Source organism: Vitis riparia, chromosome 18, assembly GCF_004353265.1.
Source record: "Vitis riparia cultivar Riparia Gloire de Montpellier isolate 1030 chromosome 18, EGFV_Vit.rip_1.0, whole genome shotgun sequence".
NCBI classification, from domain to species: domain Eukaryota; kingdom Viridiplantae; phylum Streptophyta; class Magnoliopsida; order Vitales; family Vitaceae; genus Vitis; species Vitis riparia.
In genome coordinates, this window is record NC_048448.1 from 23692932 (window position 1) to 23713611 (window position 20680).

General features: G+C 31.4%; 1 protein-coding gene and 1 long non-coding RNA gene across 2 annotated transcripts; one reads left to right on the top strand and one right to left on the bottom strand.

Annotated features, from left to right (window-relative positions):
• The first annotated feature begins 450 nt into the window (after positions 1 to 450).
• Positions 451 to 3864, top strand: LOC117907930 (light-harvesting complex-like protein OHP2, chloroplastic). Its single transcript, XM_034821609.1, has 2 exons — positions 451 to 1067; positions 3564 to 3864. The coding sequence occupies exons 1-2, from the start codon at positions 490 to 492 to the stop codon at positions 3676 to 3678; spliced, it is 693 nt and encodes a 230-aa protein (XP_034677500.1). The 5' UTR covers positions 451 to 489; the 3' UTR covers positions 3679 to 3864.
• Positions 3865 to 3954: 90 nt separating this feature from the next.
• LOC117907931 lies at positions 3955 to 5001 on the bottom strand. The gene is made up of 2 exons (XR_004650090.1): positions 4912 to 5001; positions 3955 to 4811 (listed from the first exon to the last, which is right to left on the bottom strand). It is a non-coding gene; the product is annotated as an uncharacterized LOC117907931 (long non-coding RNA).
• Between the last annotated feature and the right edge of the window lie 15679 nt (positions 5002 to 20680).

The window sequence follows — 20680 nt, forward strand, 5'->3', positions numbered from 1 at the left end:
TTAATTGTTTTTGTTTGTTTTATAATGGTTGTTTTAAAAATAATTATATAAAATAAAAATGATTAAAACTAAAATACTTGATATAAAAATTATTTTAAAATAGATTAAAAATATTTTAAGTCTTTAAATTTTATCTCATGAAATATTATAAAATAGTTTTTAAAAACCGTTTAAAAAAATTATTTTTTAAAAATATTTTCGAAAATTGTTAGCAAAAGAGAGCTAATTATTTTGGTCCAAAACTTGGAAAATTAATCATTCTCAAGCTTCAAACCAAAGCAATAAACACAATGGAGGAAAAGAGGGAGGCATCTGACCTTATTTCAATTCAAGCAGACTAGGATTTTTCCTACTCGGTTCTCTTTTAATTCACGGAATACCAAATTCTGGACAGTGTGATACACACACTCCAAAGGCGCTTGAACACCAAACTTATGGAAAAGAAACTTCCAACTGTGCCTTCTGAGAGCCATCACCCCTGTTGAAAACATGGCCACATCTCATCCACACACACATTCTCCAATTCTGATAACACGAACCACCCACAGGCTACAATCCACTTCATTTTGCTCTTCTCGTTCTCTCTCTTTCTGGATTCTATCCATAAGCAAATCAGAAAAAAGCCCAGAAAAAAAAAAAAAATCCAAAAAGATGAGTGTGGCATCTTCAATTCCATGCATCAAAATCCCAACTACTTCTTCTTCTTCATCTTCTTCATCATCTTCTTCTTATTATAGATTCTCTGCCACCAAGCCTGCTATATTCACCATAAGGAGCTCCCAAACTGAAGGCCCACTCAGGAGACCTGTGGCTCCCCTTAGAGAACCTGCCCCTTCTCCTCTTCCTCCTAAACCCATCCCCCCTTCTCCCTCTCCTTCTTCTGCTTCTCCTCCTCCATCACCCCCACCCCCACCATCTGCCTCTGTGGACAAGAATGTGGTCACTCTGGAGTTTCAGAGGCAGGTAGCTAAGGAGCTTCAGGATTATTTCAAGCAGAGGAAGCTTGAGGAGGCCAATCAGGGTCCTTTCTTTGGCTTCATTGGCAAGAATGAGATTTCCAATGGAAGGTATATGATGTTTTTCTTTCTCTATTTTGTCAGATTTTGAAGTTTTTCAGCTTTGGGTTTCAAGAATTTGGCCAATTTGACTGACCCATATGAGTATAATGCTTGTCAATGTTTTCATGAAACCCTAAAACCATTGGAAAAAAAATGGTGAATTGCAAACAACTAACCATTCTTTTTCAATTATACTATCGGATTTCCAAAGATTGATTTTAATTGTCAAAATTTGAACAATTTGAATGATCACTATGAGTATATAATCCTTTTGACTAAACCCTTAAAACCATTTGAAAAGACTGGTTACTTGGGAACAATTGGAGAATGCAAGAAAAAGGGGAGATGATCACTTGGGTTTGGGGGTGATTGGCTGCAAAATATTACCATGAACCACTGGAAATTACTTGTGAGGATGATTGGCATCCATTAAGTTAAAATTGAAGATACTAACAAGAAGTTGCAGTGAACTTTAGGCTTCAGTCAACAATAAGGAATGAATCCAAATGACTATAGTTGGAAAAACAATTCAAAAAAGGCATATACCCTTCTTGTTTATCAATGGGTAGAACTGAATCCAGGGCCTCTGCGCCATAGCGGTCACATGTTACTGGTCAAGACACTTGTGTGAATTGCTCTCCCCCTTGATCTGACCCTTTTCCTACCATCGAGTCCCTTGTTTTACTAGATATTAATGCTATCTTTTTGGTCATTATTATTAGATAGTCATGCTGTCCTCTGATCAGGTACTCCAAACAAGTAAGCTGACCACACATCGTGTCATGCTCCTTTTGTGTTCTATTCCTCCATGTGTGATTTCGAGCACTGATTTGAACTGCTGTTTGTAGCAAATATGCTATTTCTTATTTAAATAGCATGTTAGGCCTTTTTCATTCCTTATACTAGATGATATTTAAATATGCTATTTCTTATTTAGAAGCTTGTAAGGCTCTGGTCTTCTTTTGACAAAACATTGAGTCTATTGTGATATGTCAGAACATGGAATCAGGCTGTGATGGTTATGGGTTATCAAGAATTTGAGCAGTTTCAATGCCAAAATGGTTTATAATACACGAAAAGATCCAATAACCATTGAATGTGAACTTTTGCATTGAAAAGTCCGAATTCAGAAAATTATGGTTTCCTTGCCCAAATTTTCAAATATCAAGCATGACAATGATTTATCTTCCTCTCATCGGATCTTTATTGGCCACCCGTCTTTATCTAGAGCCATCTTTAGATATTTGGCAATGATGTTTTTTCTTACAGCCCCCATCTGCATCTTTTTTGGCATACTCTTGTTCTTTTCGTGCCTTAAAATGTAAATCAAATTACTCCTCCATATTGGTGCTTTTGTCAATTTCATTGCACTCAGCTGTACCATATTATATGACTTCCCTTATGTCCTTAACTCATTGCACTAGCTACATCAGCAGTAGAGTTTTAAGTCAGTATCTGGCTTTATTGACTCAACCATAGAAAGAAATATAGTGAAATATGAGCAGGCTTCCTTCTTACAAAACTCATTTCTTTTCCAACTCTTGCTTCATGAAATTACTGCAACTGTGTTTGGCCTCCAATAAACTAACGTCTCTTCCAATTTAAAGACACTAATCAGAGGTCATACGGAGCATTCCCATCCCGTTGTCAATGAGCTAGGATCCATAGAATCTTCTTGTTTCAGCCAAGCCTCACCCATTTAGGGCACACTAAACCTCTGTTTGGATCTTGGGAAGTACTGGGGCAAGGAAAAAAGTTAGAAAGCAATCATAAAAATTTCTTGTTTGGCCGTGGAAAGTATAAAAAGAAGGTGAAATGTGATGAAGATTAGTTAAAAACTTAATACATTTTCAAAGTCTTCATTCCATGTACAGAAAGGAAAAAAGATTGAGAAAGATTGGAAATTTTTTTTCTTTTATGGAGTTCAAACACTTTTCCTGTTCTCCAGCTCTACTTTTTTTCTTGTTCCTTGTTTTCTTCCTTTCCTTTTTCCTTTCTCTCATGCTTTCCATGATCCAAACAGAGTTTAAAAGACGCAAAGTGGGGGATGTAAGCTTTGCCATGGAGTTATATCTGACATAGCCTCTCAAAAGCAAATTTCTGAGGCAATATACATTACATTTTAACATTATGATCAGTTCTTGGCTAATTTCTCGCTGGCTGCCAATATCTTCTTTTTATTTCCCCTTCATTATTGTCTTCATTAATCCTTCAACGGTTTTCAATACAAGGTTTCCTTCACTGATACAGAAACTAAGTAGACTGCTTGGTGGTTACAAATGGCAAAGTATTAAAATGATGGTCTTAGTTCTTCATTTTGTAAATTTGATAGAAATTTTTTCTTACCAGAGATTAAGAAAGAACATTCCCCCAAAAGCAATGGAGCAAATGGCTTCTTATATAGATCCTTTATAAACATTATTATGTTGGCCTATATTAATGTATTTCTTCATCAGCCAATCTAGCTTCTTACTTGGGTCTGTCTCTGTCTGGGACATTAATCAGATGGGCAATGTTCGGTTTTGCTGTTGGGATGCTAACAGAGTACGCAACAGGCTCAGACTTTGTTGATCAAGTAAAGATCCTTCTCTCCAATTTTGGGATAATAGATCTGGAATGACCCATCTACTGGATCTTCAATGTCATCAATACTTCCTCATTGTTGTAATCTCTGTAACCGCATCAAATGTTTCATCAGCAACTTCTTTTGGGTAAATTTGTTAAATATTTGTTTGCTTGATTCACTCCTTTGCTATAAGCTGTATACTTGAATTGAAAAATACAAGTTCCTTCATTTTGCTTTACACTTGGATCAAGAGCCATCAACAATGATCTCTGCTTCCTTCTACTATTTCTTGGTTTTGTTAGAAATTATCATACACCTTGGCATTCATGGTTAGGGCAAGACAAAGGTATTAGCCTCAGAATGAAACAAGCAATGCAATCTGTGACACGTTCTTTCAAATTATAGGCAGTAATAATAGCTACGTTTGTGTCATTTCAACAATGCATACACAAGTGTAGCAAAAAACAGGGCAGAAATGATATGCAATCCCCTTTGCAGATACAACATCCTTGCCTCTAGTCTTTCCACCCGAGCTTCAATCCCTGCTATCTGTGCTCGCAGCATGGCAACCCGAACTTCCACCCTCATCTCATCATGCTCCAGCTGATTACCAGTATTCAGGGAGTGGTCTTCATCCTCTTCATCCCAAGTTCGAAGACGACACATTATAACTTGACTGTCTGCAATTACAGAGATCAAGATTTCACCAAGTTGTGATTAAACACCTCAACATGATTGTTGTAGAATATGCTAATGCTAGACTCCCCATCCAGTTTCTTTTGAAACAACCACCACAGCTCAAAAACCTTGAGTCTGCCCTGATGCATAGGAAGCCAAATTTATGGCATATCACCAGATTAGGACAGGAAAACAAGGAATTCTTTGCTTGAATACTAAATATTAATGGCATCATTTCTCAGCATTTCTTTAAATTAATACAAGTAATTAAAAAGCAGAAATCTTGAATTGGAATCTTTGAAACAACTGACATCATTCCATCTTTCTTCTCCCAGAAACTGGAAGAAAATAGAATGTAACTCAACCAGGCAAACATTTCATCAATGCCCATTTGAAATTGATTGTCCAAACACAAAATTCAGGGAAAACCAATAAAGAAACACCAAATTCCAATGTGGGAACAGTTATGCTAGTTGGAATCGTGTGGGTATTTGGATATTTGATAAACCCTAAACAAATAAAGAAAAAGAAAAAGAGTTAGACGCAGAAATCATACATAAGAATGGAGATTTAAAGCATAAAATAGGTAGAGAGAGGCAAGAGTGAAACCTATTGCAGACCAGCAACCTCCAATGACATTGGCCTTCTTAGATTTTTATTTTTTAACGTTTGTTTCGAGAGAAAGGGGGAGAAAAATCACAGAACCTGATTGGGAGGAGAGGCTGGCTGGGCAGTTGATTGAAGAGAGAAATGTCACGTGCTCTGGCAGGTGACAAAATATGTGACGTGCTCATATCTGATTGGGCAAACAATCGTCACCGCGACTTCCGTAGTCTATTTCAAGAAAAAAAAAATGGCTGAAGGATATGTCAAATCAGATCCACTGACGACACGTGTACTATTATATATTTATTAATAATATACTTAGTTTATTTTTTAAAAAAATTATAAAATTAATATCAGATGGCTGATAACTTGTTAACTTCGTTTTGTTAGAAGGTGGCAAGGAATGTTGAGAATCCCTCCACAATATGTTAGAGAGATAGGCAAAATGATTATTAGTTTTTTTTTATATAAATATTATGGATAAATAATTGTCAACATTTCTTTTGTACTTAAAGGTATTTGTGACCACATTCCGTGAAAAAGAAAGAGTGAATTTCGTGTTGCTTTGTTGTAACAAATTTTAGCAAGGCGATTGTAAATGACAAATAATGTAATAATATGAAGAATAAATAAATGAAAAAGACGAGGTAAGAGTGAGATTGTAAACAATGATTTTATAATAGTTCAACACAATTGAGTCTATATTCATTCTCATCTCACTTCAACTTCAAACTCGAGGTTCCACTATACCAAGGATCTTTCAAATTAAGATGAGGTAAGAGATATTGCAAACAATTTATTTATAGTAGTTTGACACAATTGAGTTTATGTTCATTCTCTTTTCATTTAATTCCAAACTTAAGGTTCCACTATACCAAAGATATTTCAAATTAAGGAATCTTTCAATCTTGACAGTTAGACTAACCAACTTTAATAGGTCCTTACAATTTTTCTCAAGTAATCACTCACACTTGAAAGCATCACCTAAGTGATATCTCGTACTTGGCCAACTATCAAGTGGTCCCATATTTGAATACTTCCCTCAAGTGATATTCCATACTTGATAAAACTCTAAGAGTACTTCACACTTGAACCTTACAAGGTTTATGAGATATTCATATTGATAAGATCCTAGTTACAATTTTTGGCTTACAGGATACAACTAAAACTATGATTAGAGATGTACTAAATGAAAAAACAAGTTTAAGAATGTTGCATTAAAAATATCTTTAAAGGCTCAAAGGATTTTTCAACAAATGTTTGGCACCATTTCATCTACAATAGATGAGGTTATGAGTCTTTATGTTAGGATTCTAACTATACCAACCTAAGGTAATCATCCGAGAGAAAGAGAAAAGGAAGGTGAATAGAGTGATGGTCACTTTTTTGGCAAATTTAAACTTAAGAATGCATGTGACAAATATGTACAATGCAAGAGATGTTAGGCAAGAATGTTCATAAAGTGACTTGGATGTATTAGGAGTTGCATGAAAGATATAAGTGATAAGTTCCTTATAAGTAAATGATTTGTTCATAGTCGTTTTGTGGACTTAAGTAATCCATATGAGGTTGTAATGCACCACCTTGTAATTAGAGGGATAACCAGTCTTAGCCATCAAGATGGGGTTTTCATGGTGAGTGCACTAATTCATACAGTTACACATTGGACATAACCTATAATGAATTTGTTGGGATTAAGCCCCTAAAAGTAAAATATAATGTAACAAAATTATATTTCATTGTCCCCTTGCTATCCTTTTTATACATTAATATTGATTTGAGCATTCAACCCATATTACTTATATTGTACATGACTTGGATAAATTAAGAGTTGCATAGAAGATACAAGTAATAGGTTTTTTGCAAGATGATAAGTTCTTCACAATTGGTTTATGGGTTTGGGCAATCCAGTAGAGATTGTAACGCATTACCTCTTAATTAGAGGGATGGTTTGTCTTGGCCATCAGGATAAGGTTTTCATGATGAGTGCACTTATGCGTATGATTACACATTGGACAAGATCTATAATGAATCATGATGTAAGGCTACAAGATAGTCATGATTCACTAAGATACTATGTCACATGGATTTTCAACTTTGAGAGAATATTAAGTTTGTGCTAAAATCAACAGGAGGATTTGGCTTATGAGTGAGATACTAATGTAATCATATATCTTTATGGATTGAGTCACTATTGATGAAGGTTGGTGGTAACAGGTATTCTTAATAAAGACATCAAGATATCTCACGGGATTGAGATAATGTGTTCCCTTGACTGATCCAAAGGACATGTGATCATGAAATCTATGGTCATAGTAATTCCTTTAGTGGAATTTGACATATACTCCTTAGAGCTAGAGTATGTTAGTTGATCATATAATAGAAAGATTTGTAACTCAAGGATTGGAAAAGTAATCTTGATGGGCTGATAGCAATATCTTGTTAGATCATGAACATCGGTTCATGTGGAGTTTGCATGTAATGAATAGTAAGTCACAAATTCAAGTTTTGTCTTGTTGTACTTTTATAGGATATTGGAGTGCAATTAACTCTTTTTAGTGGATTGTTAAGTCAACTTCAGAATCAAATTATGAGGGAGCCAACATTTTCTTATGGGTCTTAGTAGTTCTCGCTCGAGTTTGTAGTTCATGGTGATACAAGTTTTAAGGGTATTTAAGGTATGTAATTTATGAGTGTGCATACAAGCATTTTGGTAAAAACATAAGGTTGCACTAGATCTTATGAATTAAAATTTTAAAACGAGCTTTAATTACTTAATTAGGATCCAAGTGGGCTGGATTAGGTGACATAAGCCCAATTTTAGCTCAAGTTACTTAAGCCCACAAGGAAGCTTATATAACCCCCCTTAGGGGTTAGGGCTTTAGTCTTTCTATTCATTTTTTTTGAAATTTTAGAGAACGGGGAACAAACAATAAGCTTATCTTATCTTGTGCCAAGCATCCATGGAAGGAGAGATTAGGTAAAAAAAAACATTGGATAGATGAGTTTTTTAATGTCTATGACATCTCATTTGGATTCGATTTGATTAGGGAGCATTCAAATCTTAGGTTTGAGCTTTCTATCTTTACATCTTTACTTTATAATGGTTTTTTGATGCCATATGTTTCCATTACGATAAATCTAGAGAACCTTAGGGATAGTTGCATACACCTTACATGATCCAATGCTAGGAAATGAAACAATTTGAGATTCCCAATGGAGTCATAACATAAAGCTATCGAGTTGTCATGACTTCACTAAGATACTATACTGTATTGTTTCTTAACCTTGAGAGAATATTAAACTTACACCAAAGTTAGTAGTGGCTTTGACCTATGAGTGAAATCCTAAAGTGATCATATATTCCCTATGAATTGAGTCACGATTGATGAAAACCAGTAACAATAGTATTTTTAATAAAGACGCAATGATATTTCATGGATTTTGAGATAGTGTATCTATTTGGATGATCGTAAAGATGTATGATCATGAAATTTGTGGCACCATAATAATTCTTTTAATGGAATATGACATGTGTTCTTTGTAAGCTAGAATATACTATTTGATCACATAATGGGAGGGTTTGTAACTCAAGAATGGTATAGGTAATCTTAAGAGACTAATAACTTTTACCTTATTACATTATAGACACTAGTTCATGGGAAAACTATATATAGTGGATAGTAGGTCACAGATATAAGCACTTAGTGTCTTGTTGTAATATACATAAGGTACTAGAATGTAGTTGACTTAATACAGAGAGTTGATTAATTGGATTCTAAGGGAGTCAGTACTACCCTATAGGTCATGGTAGTCCTCGATTAATTGCATATACTTTGATGGCATGGTCTATGAGGGTTGTATTGGTTCTTGGTTCACTTATGTTCATCAAGGTGTTTCAATAATTACACAAGGTTACATAGGAGTTAGTGAACAATATCTTTCAACTGAGTTAATTGACTAATCAGAGTCTAATTGAAATCAATTGGGACCCTTTTGGGCTAGATTAAGTAATCCAAACCCAAGGTGGGCTTAGATCACTTGAGCCTAGTAGGAAACCTATAAATACCCCCTTAGGGGCTAGTGCTTTGAACTTTTGTCATTATTTCCCTTCAATCTAGAGAGAAAACCTTAGTCTCTAACCCAAGGTTTCTACCATCTTAGTGCCTAGTCTCAAGGATGAGTTATCGGGTCAAAGACTATTGTGTTTACAAGATCTACGGTTTTTGAGTATTTTATACCAATAGGAATCGATTTGGAAACATCCATATCACAAGTACAATACTAATCTCTAAGCCTATGTCTTATTATTGGTTTGTAAATACCATGTTTTTATTTTTCTTAGATCTAGATAGCCTATGGTCGATTGTGGATGAAAGATGAAGATATTACACTCGTTGAAGCACTTAAAGAGTTGTGCAACTCTGGATATAAATGAGATAATGGTATATTTAAATCGGGTTATAAAATTATTTTAAAAAAGATAATGATAATTTCTTATCCTAGATCTATTATCAAAGTTGTCTCACATATTGAGTCAAAAATTAAAACATGGAAAAAACAATATAACATCATTGTTGATATGCTTGACCAAAGTGGGTTTGGGTGAACGAATCACAAAAATGTGTGGAAGCATATGAGGATGACATATGGGAATCATATTTGTAGGAAATTATTTTATGTGTTTGTTTACTTTCTTGTTTATATGTTAATTTATATACCTATTCATTATCATCATATGAATAATATTAATTTGGTATGCTTGTAGAGAAATCCTAAAGTTAAAGAAATGAGAAACAAGTTATTTCCTTATTATGATGAGTTTGCATTAATATTTGGAAAAGATCGTGCAATTGGAAAACGAGCTCATATAACAACAAATGTTGTTAAGGAATTAGATGTTGAAGAAGCCAACAACTACAATTAGATGAAACTAATACTTCAACATCAAATATAACAACACCATGTGTAAGAAAAAAAAAGTAATTGTAGTGATAGTTTGACTTTAGGATTATGTCAATTAATATGATGTTAGAAACATAATAACCATGCTAGTAAGAGGGATTGGATATGAGCGTAATTTGTCTAAGCAAAGAGGAAAGGTTAATGTAGAGCTTATGAAAATGACTCATCTTTTTATTAGGGATTGGATGAAAGTGGTAAAATTGATTATGCATGAGAAGGAGAATATTAGCCTATTTTTTAGCTATGTAGATGAGAAATTATGTTTTTCAATGTCTATTTTGTGAGTGTTTAGCTAGGTTGGAAATTCCGAACAAAATTCCTAAGTGTCTCCTAACTTGGTTTTCCAATTCTTTTCGGACTACTTGACCTTGAAGATTAAAACTTTACTAAGAGGTCGAGGTTTGTAGCCGAGTGTGTGTTGAATGAAGTGAATCAATCCTGTTTTTAATCTTTAAAAGAGTTAAGAAAGCTGGGATAAATATTTTTTTTCTAAAAGGCTTTTGTTCCCCTGTTTCTAGATCGATCCATGTGTAGGGGCAGATTGATCCAACTTACACTTTTTTTTATGAAATCTCATCAATTGGATCAAGGCCTTCTTTCATTTAAAGAACCCAAAATTTGCTTCCTATGTTATAGGAAGAGAGAGACACAACCACAACCATCCCTTTTGATTCTCTTCTCTTCTCCTATTCTAGGGTGTTTGGTTGCCAAGAAAATCCAACTTTCCTATTGTTTTCCAAATTGTTTTACATGGATTTTCTTAAGGAAAAAATGGGTTGATTCTTTATTCATTCATATCTCAATTTCTAATCTATTTGGGTTTGGGTAAAAACTCAATTTCTTCTTATGTGGATTGAAGAAGAGGTCGAGATTGAGTTTGGTGTGGACTCCAAGTGTGTTTCAGAAAAATATGAGAACCTGAAAGTGGAAAGTACTAGTCAAGTTGTTTGACATGGATTGGTAGGCTTGAGCTAGGTAAAACCTTGTATTCAGTTTTTTTTTTTTTTTTTTCATAGTGAATGTTTTCGATTGGTTGTAGGCCTGTGGTTTTTTTATCTCTTCGGAGGTTTTCCACGTTAAAATTTGGTGTCATTGTCTATTTCTCTCATTCTCTACTTTTTATTTATTTTCAGTTTTTGATATAATTGGTTACTTAGCCATATGTGATGAATGAAAGATATATGAGCTAAATAAGTGTGATTATCCATGAAATATCTTTAATAATTTTTTTTGTTCATTTTGGTTAATGATATCTCATAGTAAATTGAAATGAGTTAAGGAGATAATTATTCTTTTGACTTAATTTTGAGGAATGTTGAAACATTTGCATGTGAATTGCATTTATAAATTGTTGAAAAAGTGTTGGTGCATACATACTTACTTGTGGATTTTATCCTTTGTTGAAAAGTTGTTGATAAGAGACTTTGTTGACATTGAGTAATTCTAAGGTTAAGTCATCTTTATTGGGATTTATTTATTTTATATTTTTATAATACTTCAACAACACCTATTCCCAGCCCCCTCCCCTTTTAGGTGTAGTCCATTATTGAGATTCACCTTTCATGTTTAAATATATATATTTTTTGGGTTTTGAAATTAAAAATTAATAATAATTTTTATATAAGATATATTCCTTAGAGGTTTACATTGAAAAAGTAAAGGTTTTAAAAACTATTTAAAGAAAAAAAAAGTATCAACTAAGTCAAATTTTGAAACTTTTGAAAATGATTTTTAAAGACATAAAACAAATCTATAGTTTTTGTGTTAGAGGTTATACTTTTTATATAAAATTTATTACTATTTTTTATTTTTAAAAACAAAAAACATGAGGTGCATACAAACAAGTACATAATATATCATTTTTTTTCTAAGACATTTTTTTTTGTGAGATAGTTTTTTAATAGAAAAAGTAAATTTGTTTTACTTTTATCTTCAATATTAAATTAACTTAGGTGCTGTTTATTTTATTTTATTTTATTTTTTGTTTTTAATCAAAATAGATTTTAATTTAACTTAAATCTAAATAGTTCTTAATAATTTTAAGTATTAAATTATTATTTTTCATTTTACTTAAATTTTAAAAAAACTTATTGACTTTTGAAAATGGTTTTTAAAAATAGTTCTCAAAACTTTGAAAATAGTTCTAAAATGTTTTTCAGAATAAAAACCGCTTTTCACTTAGCATACCTTTTCTATGTTTTTAAAAAATTATTAAAAATAATATATATAGGCTTATTTTTAATATTTTCTATATTTATATAAATATTTTTAAAAATAGTCTTAAAAAATATATGAAAACAACTGAAAATAATTAAAATACATTTTCAAAAAATACCATATTTTCATAATAATTTTAAAAATATGCTTTGGAAACAATTGATAACCTAACATGTTTTCATGTTTTTGTCAAAATATAGCCTAAGTCATTTTTAAAATTATGTGTTTTTTTAACTTATAATTTTTAAGATAATTTTATCTTAATAAAAAATAATAATAGTTCAATCTTAAATTATGAAGCAATTTATTCTAAGACTTAAAGAACCAAACAATCCCTTATCTAAAATTAAAAAACAAACAACCCATTAGATCTTTTAACCAAATAGAATCAACTAAAAAACATGATATTGATATGACACATGGTATAAAGAGATTACATCATTTGAAAAAGTTGTTCATAGCAGCAATGGGAGGAATCAAATCAAAGCATATCCCTATCTGATTTAACTTCTATGTAGAAGGAGAAAAACAACCTTTCACATATATGCTATGTAATTTAAAAATTTTTATATAAAGAAAGAAAACAAAATAAATAAATAAATAAAGGGATGGATGCATTTTTAAAGTGCATTTGCCATGTTTCTACTTGAAGTTTTTGTACTCGAAGAATTTTTTGTTGGATATTTTGGTAATTATGGGCTTACATTTTAACACCTTGTACATTAAGTTATCTTATATTTAGACCTAATTAAATGTGATAAATTAAGTTAATGATGAGCCAATAAAAAAATAATAATAATAAGGGTTATAAATGGGTTATGGTTCCTAGTTTAAACGAGAGGAGATAGAAAAATTGCTAATTATTCACATCCCATTAGTGAGTGATTTCAGGGTTGCAATACTCGTTTTAGGCATGAAAGACAAAACCGAAGTACATAATTTCAATGGATTCGGGTATGTTTTCCGATATTATTATCCTATAGATTTAACATGAAATTCTGGCATATATATTGTTTAGTTGTTAGATTCTATAATCATTCTGTATGATTTGTGATTTCTCTAACAAGTGGTATCAGAGACACTCTTGTTAAATCTATTAGGTTTTAATTAAAGTTGTTTGGATTAAGTTGTTATTATTGTTATTTTAATATGATTTTCATTTATTCATGCACCTTTTTTTGTGTGTGTTTGGTTGTAAGTTGTATATTTTTCGAGATAAAATATAAGTGTTTTTTTTATTTATAGAATTTGGGGATAAAGATGAAATGGTTGGGTGATAATGACTTATTTTTTTCGTCATTTAATAAGGTTACTTGAACATTGGGCTTAAGTCTTTTAATCTATAAGGTCATTTGGACATTGGACCTAAGTCTTTTGATAAGATCATTTGGACATTGGGCCCGAGTCTTTTAATAAGGTCATTTGGACATTGGCCTAAGTCATTATATTGGGTCATTTGGATTGTTGGACCCAAGTTCATTTCAGTTGGGTCAAGTAATGGGTAGGGTTAGACCTTTGACTAACCCATTTGACCGATCTAGTTGGACTTTTGACTTATCCGTTTGACCTACCTAGTTGGATATTTGATTGACCCGTTTGACCGACCTAGTTGGACCTTTAAACAACCCATTTGACCAATCTACCAAAAATGTAAGTATCAATCTAACAAAAATATAAGCAATTGGAAGAAATTATTTATGAAAATTATTTAGGAATTTGTTACAATTACGTCATTGAACTACGAAATGTAAATTGAAAATAAGACACTTTCATGTGTGGTTCTATTTTCACAGGTAAGGTATCCTCCTCAACTATATGAATTGGTTTCTCCACTACTTCTGGTAGGAGCAACAGTTTTGATTTCATGTTGGAACTACTCACATTGGAGTATGGTGTAGTAACTCCTATTTGAGATAGTTTCGATAACACATCAGCCTCAAACTTAACTTGACATTCTTGAGTTGCTTTTAAAATATCCCTCACAACACGTTTTGACATACGATTGAAATATTGTTGAGGCGTGTAGTGCTTCCTTTTAGCCCGAACACGACCAGTATACTCGAGAGTACCTAGTGCTTGAGCAAGTATGTCATTGCTCCCACTATAGCTTATGCCACTCTCTTGAAACTCTTTCACCTATTCATGCTAAAACAAGATGAAGTTATGAAGTTGACTTTAAAATAGGTAAAACCAAATAAGTTGTTTAAAGATGTGATTTTTGGGTACAAAATGTCTACTTACTATCTTTTCCACTATTGGTATGACCACATCATCATAGCTACCATTTTTTTTTTTTACATTGCTTTCTTTTAAAGTAAACTCCTATCAATGCTTTCTGTGGAGCCAACTTCAATCATATAATAGAAATGGAAAATTAAAGATAGTTATTAGATGACACTTGTTTTTTTTTTTTTTTTTGTCAAAAAATAAACAATTAAGAAACCCATATAAACTATTCTTTCATTACTTATACAATTGTATAAAATTAAACCACAATAAGAACTAATAAAAACTTACCATCTCTTTTTCAAGTCCAACAAACTTTTTTCTACTTAGATGATGATTATATATATGCTTCTTCCTTATTTGTTTTTGTACTTCCTATATTCCTACAAATTAAATGGATGATTAGTATATATATGTGGATGCATGTAGTATGTTTAATGTTAATTGTATTTGTACCTGAAATTTTTTGGACAACCTATTTTTCACAAAAATATTCCAATCTTCATCATTGATAAAATGATATTCAGCTGGTGGTTTCTTAAGAAACTCTGGCTCATCTTTGAAAGGAAGAATATGTTTCACAGTCAACATGTTCTTAAAAAATCGGAAACATTTTCCCAATGTAAGCATACAATTCCTTCTACTTTCTTGTCTAATGTAAAAGCAATCTACAAATTACAAAGTCATTAGTACCTTCAAATTTTAAAGAAATATAGAGATTGTAGAAAACTCATTTATGTTAAAAAATAAAATAAAATAAAGTTACCTCAATAGAGTCCCACAACTTGTCCTTCAATTGTTCAAGGACATCTTGCCATGTGTTATATCTAATTGGCACCCTCGTACGTGCCAATACACCTAAGTAGCTTGTTAGGTGCACAGAAAGTATACGTATGGCCCATGATTTCCAAATCAAGTCACACCAGACTATGTCATAGCCTTGGGTCAAATTTTAGGCCTTGGTATCAAACTAAGCTGGGGAATAACTTGTAGAATTCAGGTACTTAATAAAATTTAAACAAAATTTAAAATAATGCCTCCATTATATTCTTCTAACCACCCAAAGTAAAAATGACATTATAATTAAAATATGTTGGCTTGTATAAGGAAAAATAGTGTACCTTCCCTAGTCTATCTTTGTCTCAAGTCTTGCATCACACACTTCTCGTAGTCCAATGTAGGTCATTGTCCCTTAAAAGATGAATATGCAAAACAAATAATAAATAAATAAATAAAATAAATCTATTAGTAAATAATTCATTTAATAATTATGATGTGTGGTTATTAAAAAAATATTTCTTATTTTAATATTTTGTGATTACAATTGCACTAAAATTGATGTAGTAGTAGCAAATGAAGGGGTCAAATGGACTTTTGTTTTACCAGAATTCCCTTTTCTTGGTAAGACTTTCAATGAATTGAAGTTGATAATTTAGGTTACTAAAGATTTTTATTTGTTTTTTGAATTCCAACTTATCTTAACCGTACAACAAACATAATTAATAGCATAGTCAGTATAATTAATAGTAAATAACTGTTGAAACTCTTACTAAGGTAATAATGGGCAAATATATATATATATATATATATATATATATAGATATAGATGATTGCTATCTATTTCTAAAATAAAGTCATCCTTAATTATTTGCTTGCTTAGAATCTATATTTGATCAAATAAAATATCCTTGGAGCAAAACGCTACTTGCTTCTTGCATATAATTTTAAAAATTAAGGAACAAAATCAAATTCAAAGCACATATATTACCCTAATTAAAATATTATCTTCTACAAAGGGATGACCATGAGGAAATAATTGCAATGAGATTTTCCATCCAAAAAAAAAAAAAAAATTAAAAACCATGAATTTTCTTTGCTATTAATTTTTTTTCTTCCTTATAATGTATTCAACACTTAAAACCAATTTTTATTTTATTTTTTATTTTATGGTTTATTTGTTTTTTGAAAATCATTCTCAAATTTGTTTTTTGCAAAGAGTATAATAAAAGTTACTATAGGTATTAGACATGATTTTATAAAAAAGAAAATTTTCTATATTTAATTTGAAAAGTAATAAAATAAAAAATAAAAGAAAAGAAAATTACAACCAAACATAATCTTATTTAATTATTTTTATTTTAAAATTCTAAGGTTCTCCTTTACAAGGATTTGATCATTCATAAGGAAGTACAGTACTCAAGAATTTTACTTTCATTTATACTATAATTGAACAAAAAAATTTAGATAATCTAGGTAAAAGGACGAATGGGATGGGATTTCCCTAAGTGCCTATTCACTTAGGCCCACATAAAGGATGAAATAATAAACATATAGAAATGAATATTTTATTTTTAATTTATAGAGTTCTAAACAACTTAGTTGGAATACATCTTACTATAGCAAACCTCTCATCAAGAAAACTACCAATTCTACATATTTATTTAAATTAAAATATTCTAAGTTCATAACCATTTTTTTTTTCGCTTTTCATGCCAAAACCAACCCATAAAGAAAGGTACAATAGAAAATGAGAAAAGAAAGCCCACCAGCTTCCACATGGTGGAAGCATTTATAATGCATACATATTTTCAACTCATCCTCACCACACATAATCATGATTTTTAAATTGCAACCCACGAGTCAAAAGCATCTTCAATAAGCACTAAGACCTAGGTTGTTATTCTACGCAATTATTTCTTAAACTTTCTAAGAACTAGAACAAAAAGCTGGTAAAATTTTTTGATCTATGCAATTAGATAAGCTACTTTGAGATTCAAGCATGGTGTATCTCCATTATTGTTACCTGAAAGTTCAAATTCAACCAAAACCTTAATGATTCTAATTCATAAAGTGACATTGTTTTAATGGGTAAAACTTAATTCATGTTACCATCTAAATGTTGTATGACCATAAGAGTAGTAATGCTTGAATATGAGTTAACCTTAACAAAGAATTGAACTTACAGGAATTGTGGGTAATCAATTAACCACTACATCAAAACTTTGATAATAATAATAAAAAAAATGACAAATCTTTGTGATATTGCTTGTAGTTTTCAAATTGAACAATTATTGTTTCACTTATAATCATAATTACAACCAATTAACTATTTACTTTTTATTTCTTCTATCAAGTTTTACTCATTTTCTTTAGGAAAATTAAATCATTACTCGCACCGAAACATCTGCAAATAGTATGTTGGCAGTTTGGAAAATCAACAATCCAATTTCCATAGTTTGACAATCAAATTCAATGAGCCTACAACATGATATCAATAATCTCCAACATCACAAATTCACCACAAGAGTCATGAAAAAGTGGTTTGATATATGCCTCCCAAAACAAAATAGTTGCAAAACCCATTGCAAAAAATTCATTTCCCATAAATTAACAACAATTCTGCATGTATAAGAGAATCTAGCTGCCACTTTCCAAAAACAAAGTTCCAACCACCACTTCCCAAAAAACATAGCAACATGCATTATTTCATTCCAAGTACATTGAAACCCAAAATTTACAAAAAAAAAAAAAAAAAAAAAAAAACCTATAATACAAAATCTGAATATGAATAGATATAGATTAGAGCTTACATTAGGTGTTAATGCCAAAAATTGCAGTTAGATGCCAAACAACATGAAGGAATGGGTTTCTAAAAACAATACAAACACAAACAAATTGTTATATTTGTTAGATTAAATATTTAGCCTTAACAAACACCCCATAAAAAAATCATAAACACCCAAAAAAAAAAAACCCTAAACTGTAAAATCGAAAATCTTTTGAGAGAGAAAGAGATTTACCGGTCAAAGATTTAGCTAATGATGGCCAAACATGGATTTCACCAGTCTTGTAAGGGATTCTTTAAAAGGGTATGGAAATGGGATTCTATAACAAGAAATGAAATAAATGACCAAAACCAATGAGTTTTTATACAAACATTAAAATAGTGAAAATATTTAGAGGCGTTTGGAAGACTAGGAAAATCACAAATGGCATAAGAAAAATCAGAGCATTGAAAATTTTTTACAACCACAACAAGACTCTGAGGTCTATCATTTGCCATAAAACAAGAAACAGATCTGGTTTTCACGACCTTAAAAATTTTCTTACCAATCTTCCTAAAAAACCTTTGGACAATATCAATACCAGTTTCATTAACATAGATGGATCTGTCGATAGTAGTATATGCCTCCTCCTCAATTAGTTAGACAGTAGTAGAGGCCTCATTAGCAAGATGAAAAGGATAGTTAGGGTTTCGATGAAGTGGTGGGGAAGCCAAACGATAAAAGGCAATGGTGTTTCCAATTTATTGTTGCCTGTTGTAGATCTTAGTGGTGGGAAGGGTTTTCTAGGTCAACCATTGTCGAGGGTTTTGAAAGGTTGTTCATTTTCAATAATTTTGGAGCAAAATAATTCTATGAGATATATAAATATATAGTTATAATTCCTTGACATTTCTCTAAAACACCAAGGTAAAATAATAATACTAAGACGTTTACCATAAGCACCATTGAATGATAATGTAAAGTAAAATATACTACAACAAATAATGTCACTTCGAATACGCGTCATAAAATTAAAAATATACTAAAAAATGATGCTTCCAAACAAGTGCCATTGTATATCTAATAAAACATTAAATAATGATACTTTATAAAAACGTTATTGTTTTCTATTTTAATAGTAGTGTGGACCGTTAACTTGGACCGTTGACAAAAAAAAAAAAAAAAACTTTGCATGTTTAAAATCCAATATTTCAATATAAATTAAATTGAAATTACATGTCACCAAAATGACCTCTATTATGTAAATTTATTTAAATTGAAGTATGTAGATTTTATTTTGGAATTTTGAGTAGTGTCTAAATCTATGCATAAAATAATTGGCCCAAAGAAAGGTTATTCTTAGCTAGATTTTAGACACTTGTGGTAGTAAATATGTGATATTTTGGTGATGTCGATGCATGCAATAAGTCAATCCAAAGATAGGTATATTGTTGGCACGATTTGTTATGAATATTTATTAACTACTTTTTTATTTTTATTTTTTATAATAGTACGATTTACAAATTGTTATTTTTGTCCAAAGACTAAATTTCAATGTTGTGTTAGGTATATTATAAGAGCTCATCTTATTGCTTTTGTATTATATGTATGCATGTAGTTAATTCTTATATACTTAAAGTAAATGACATTATTGTTTATTGTGAGCTTATTATTTTATTCTGCATACAATTAATGTTTTCCGTTATATCTGTTAACATAAGCAACATTCCCATGCTTAATGACACTAACTTTGGAAAATGGAAAGAACATATTACTATTTTACTTGAGTGTATGGATCTAGACTATGCGATCCAAAATGAATGACTTCCTATCCTTACTAATGACAATACTGTGGAACAAAGGGCTAACGTTGAAAAATGGGAGCATTCTAACCGCATGAGTCTTATGATCATGAAACACTCTATTATAGATACCATTAGGAGTGCAATGCCTTAGAAGGAAAATGCTAAGAGTTTCCTAAGCCAAATAGTAAACCAATTTGTTGGATATGAAAAGGTCGAAACAAACACCATTTTGTCTAAGTTTGTTTCAATGTGGTACAAAGGCAAATGGAACATAAGTGAGTACATTATGGAAATGTTTAATCTTATTACTCAATTGAGGGCACTAAAGTTGGAGTTGTCTAATGACATCCTTGTACACCTGGTCTTGATCTCTCTCCCTCCACAATTTAGTCCTTTTAAGATAAGTTATAATACTCAAAAGGAAAAATGGACTCTTAATGAACTCAGTGCTCAATGTGTGCAAAAGGAAGAGAGATTGAAACAATAAAAGATAAAAAGTGCTTACTTAGATACTACCTCTCATGACAATGCTACCAACAGGAAAAGGAAAATGAACAATAACAGTAAAGGAAAATGAGCTACAGATAGTGGGACCTTATAGCCTAAGGTGCAACAGAAACATGATAAGGTCATCACTTGTTTCTTTTGCAAGAAATGTGGACTTGTGAAGAAGGATTGTCCTAATTATGCAAAATGGCTAGTCAAAAAGGGTAAAATTATCAACTTTGTTTGTTCTGAAGTTAACTTGGCTTTAATACCAAATCACACTTGGTGGATAGATACAAGTGTAACTACTCACATAAGTGTGACAATGCAAAGTTATCTAAGAAGTTGAGTGCCAATTGATGCTGAAAGATTCATTTATATGGGAAATGACAACAAAGCTCCTATTGAGACAATTGATTTATTTAGATTACAATTAGAATCTGGTTGTTATTTGGATTTAGATGAGACTTTTTATGCATTGTCATTTAGACGAAATTTGGCATTTGTTTCTTGTTTGGACAAACTAAC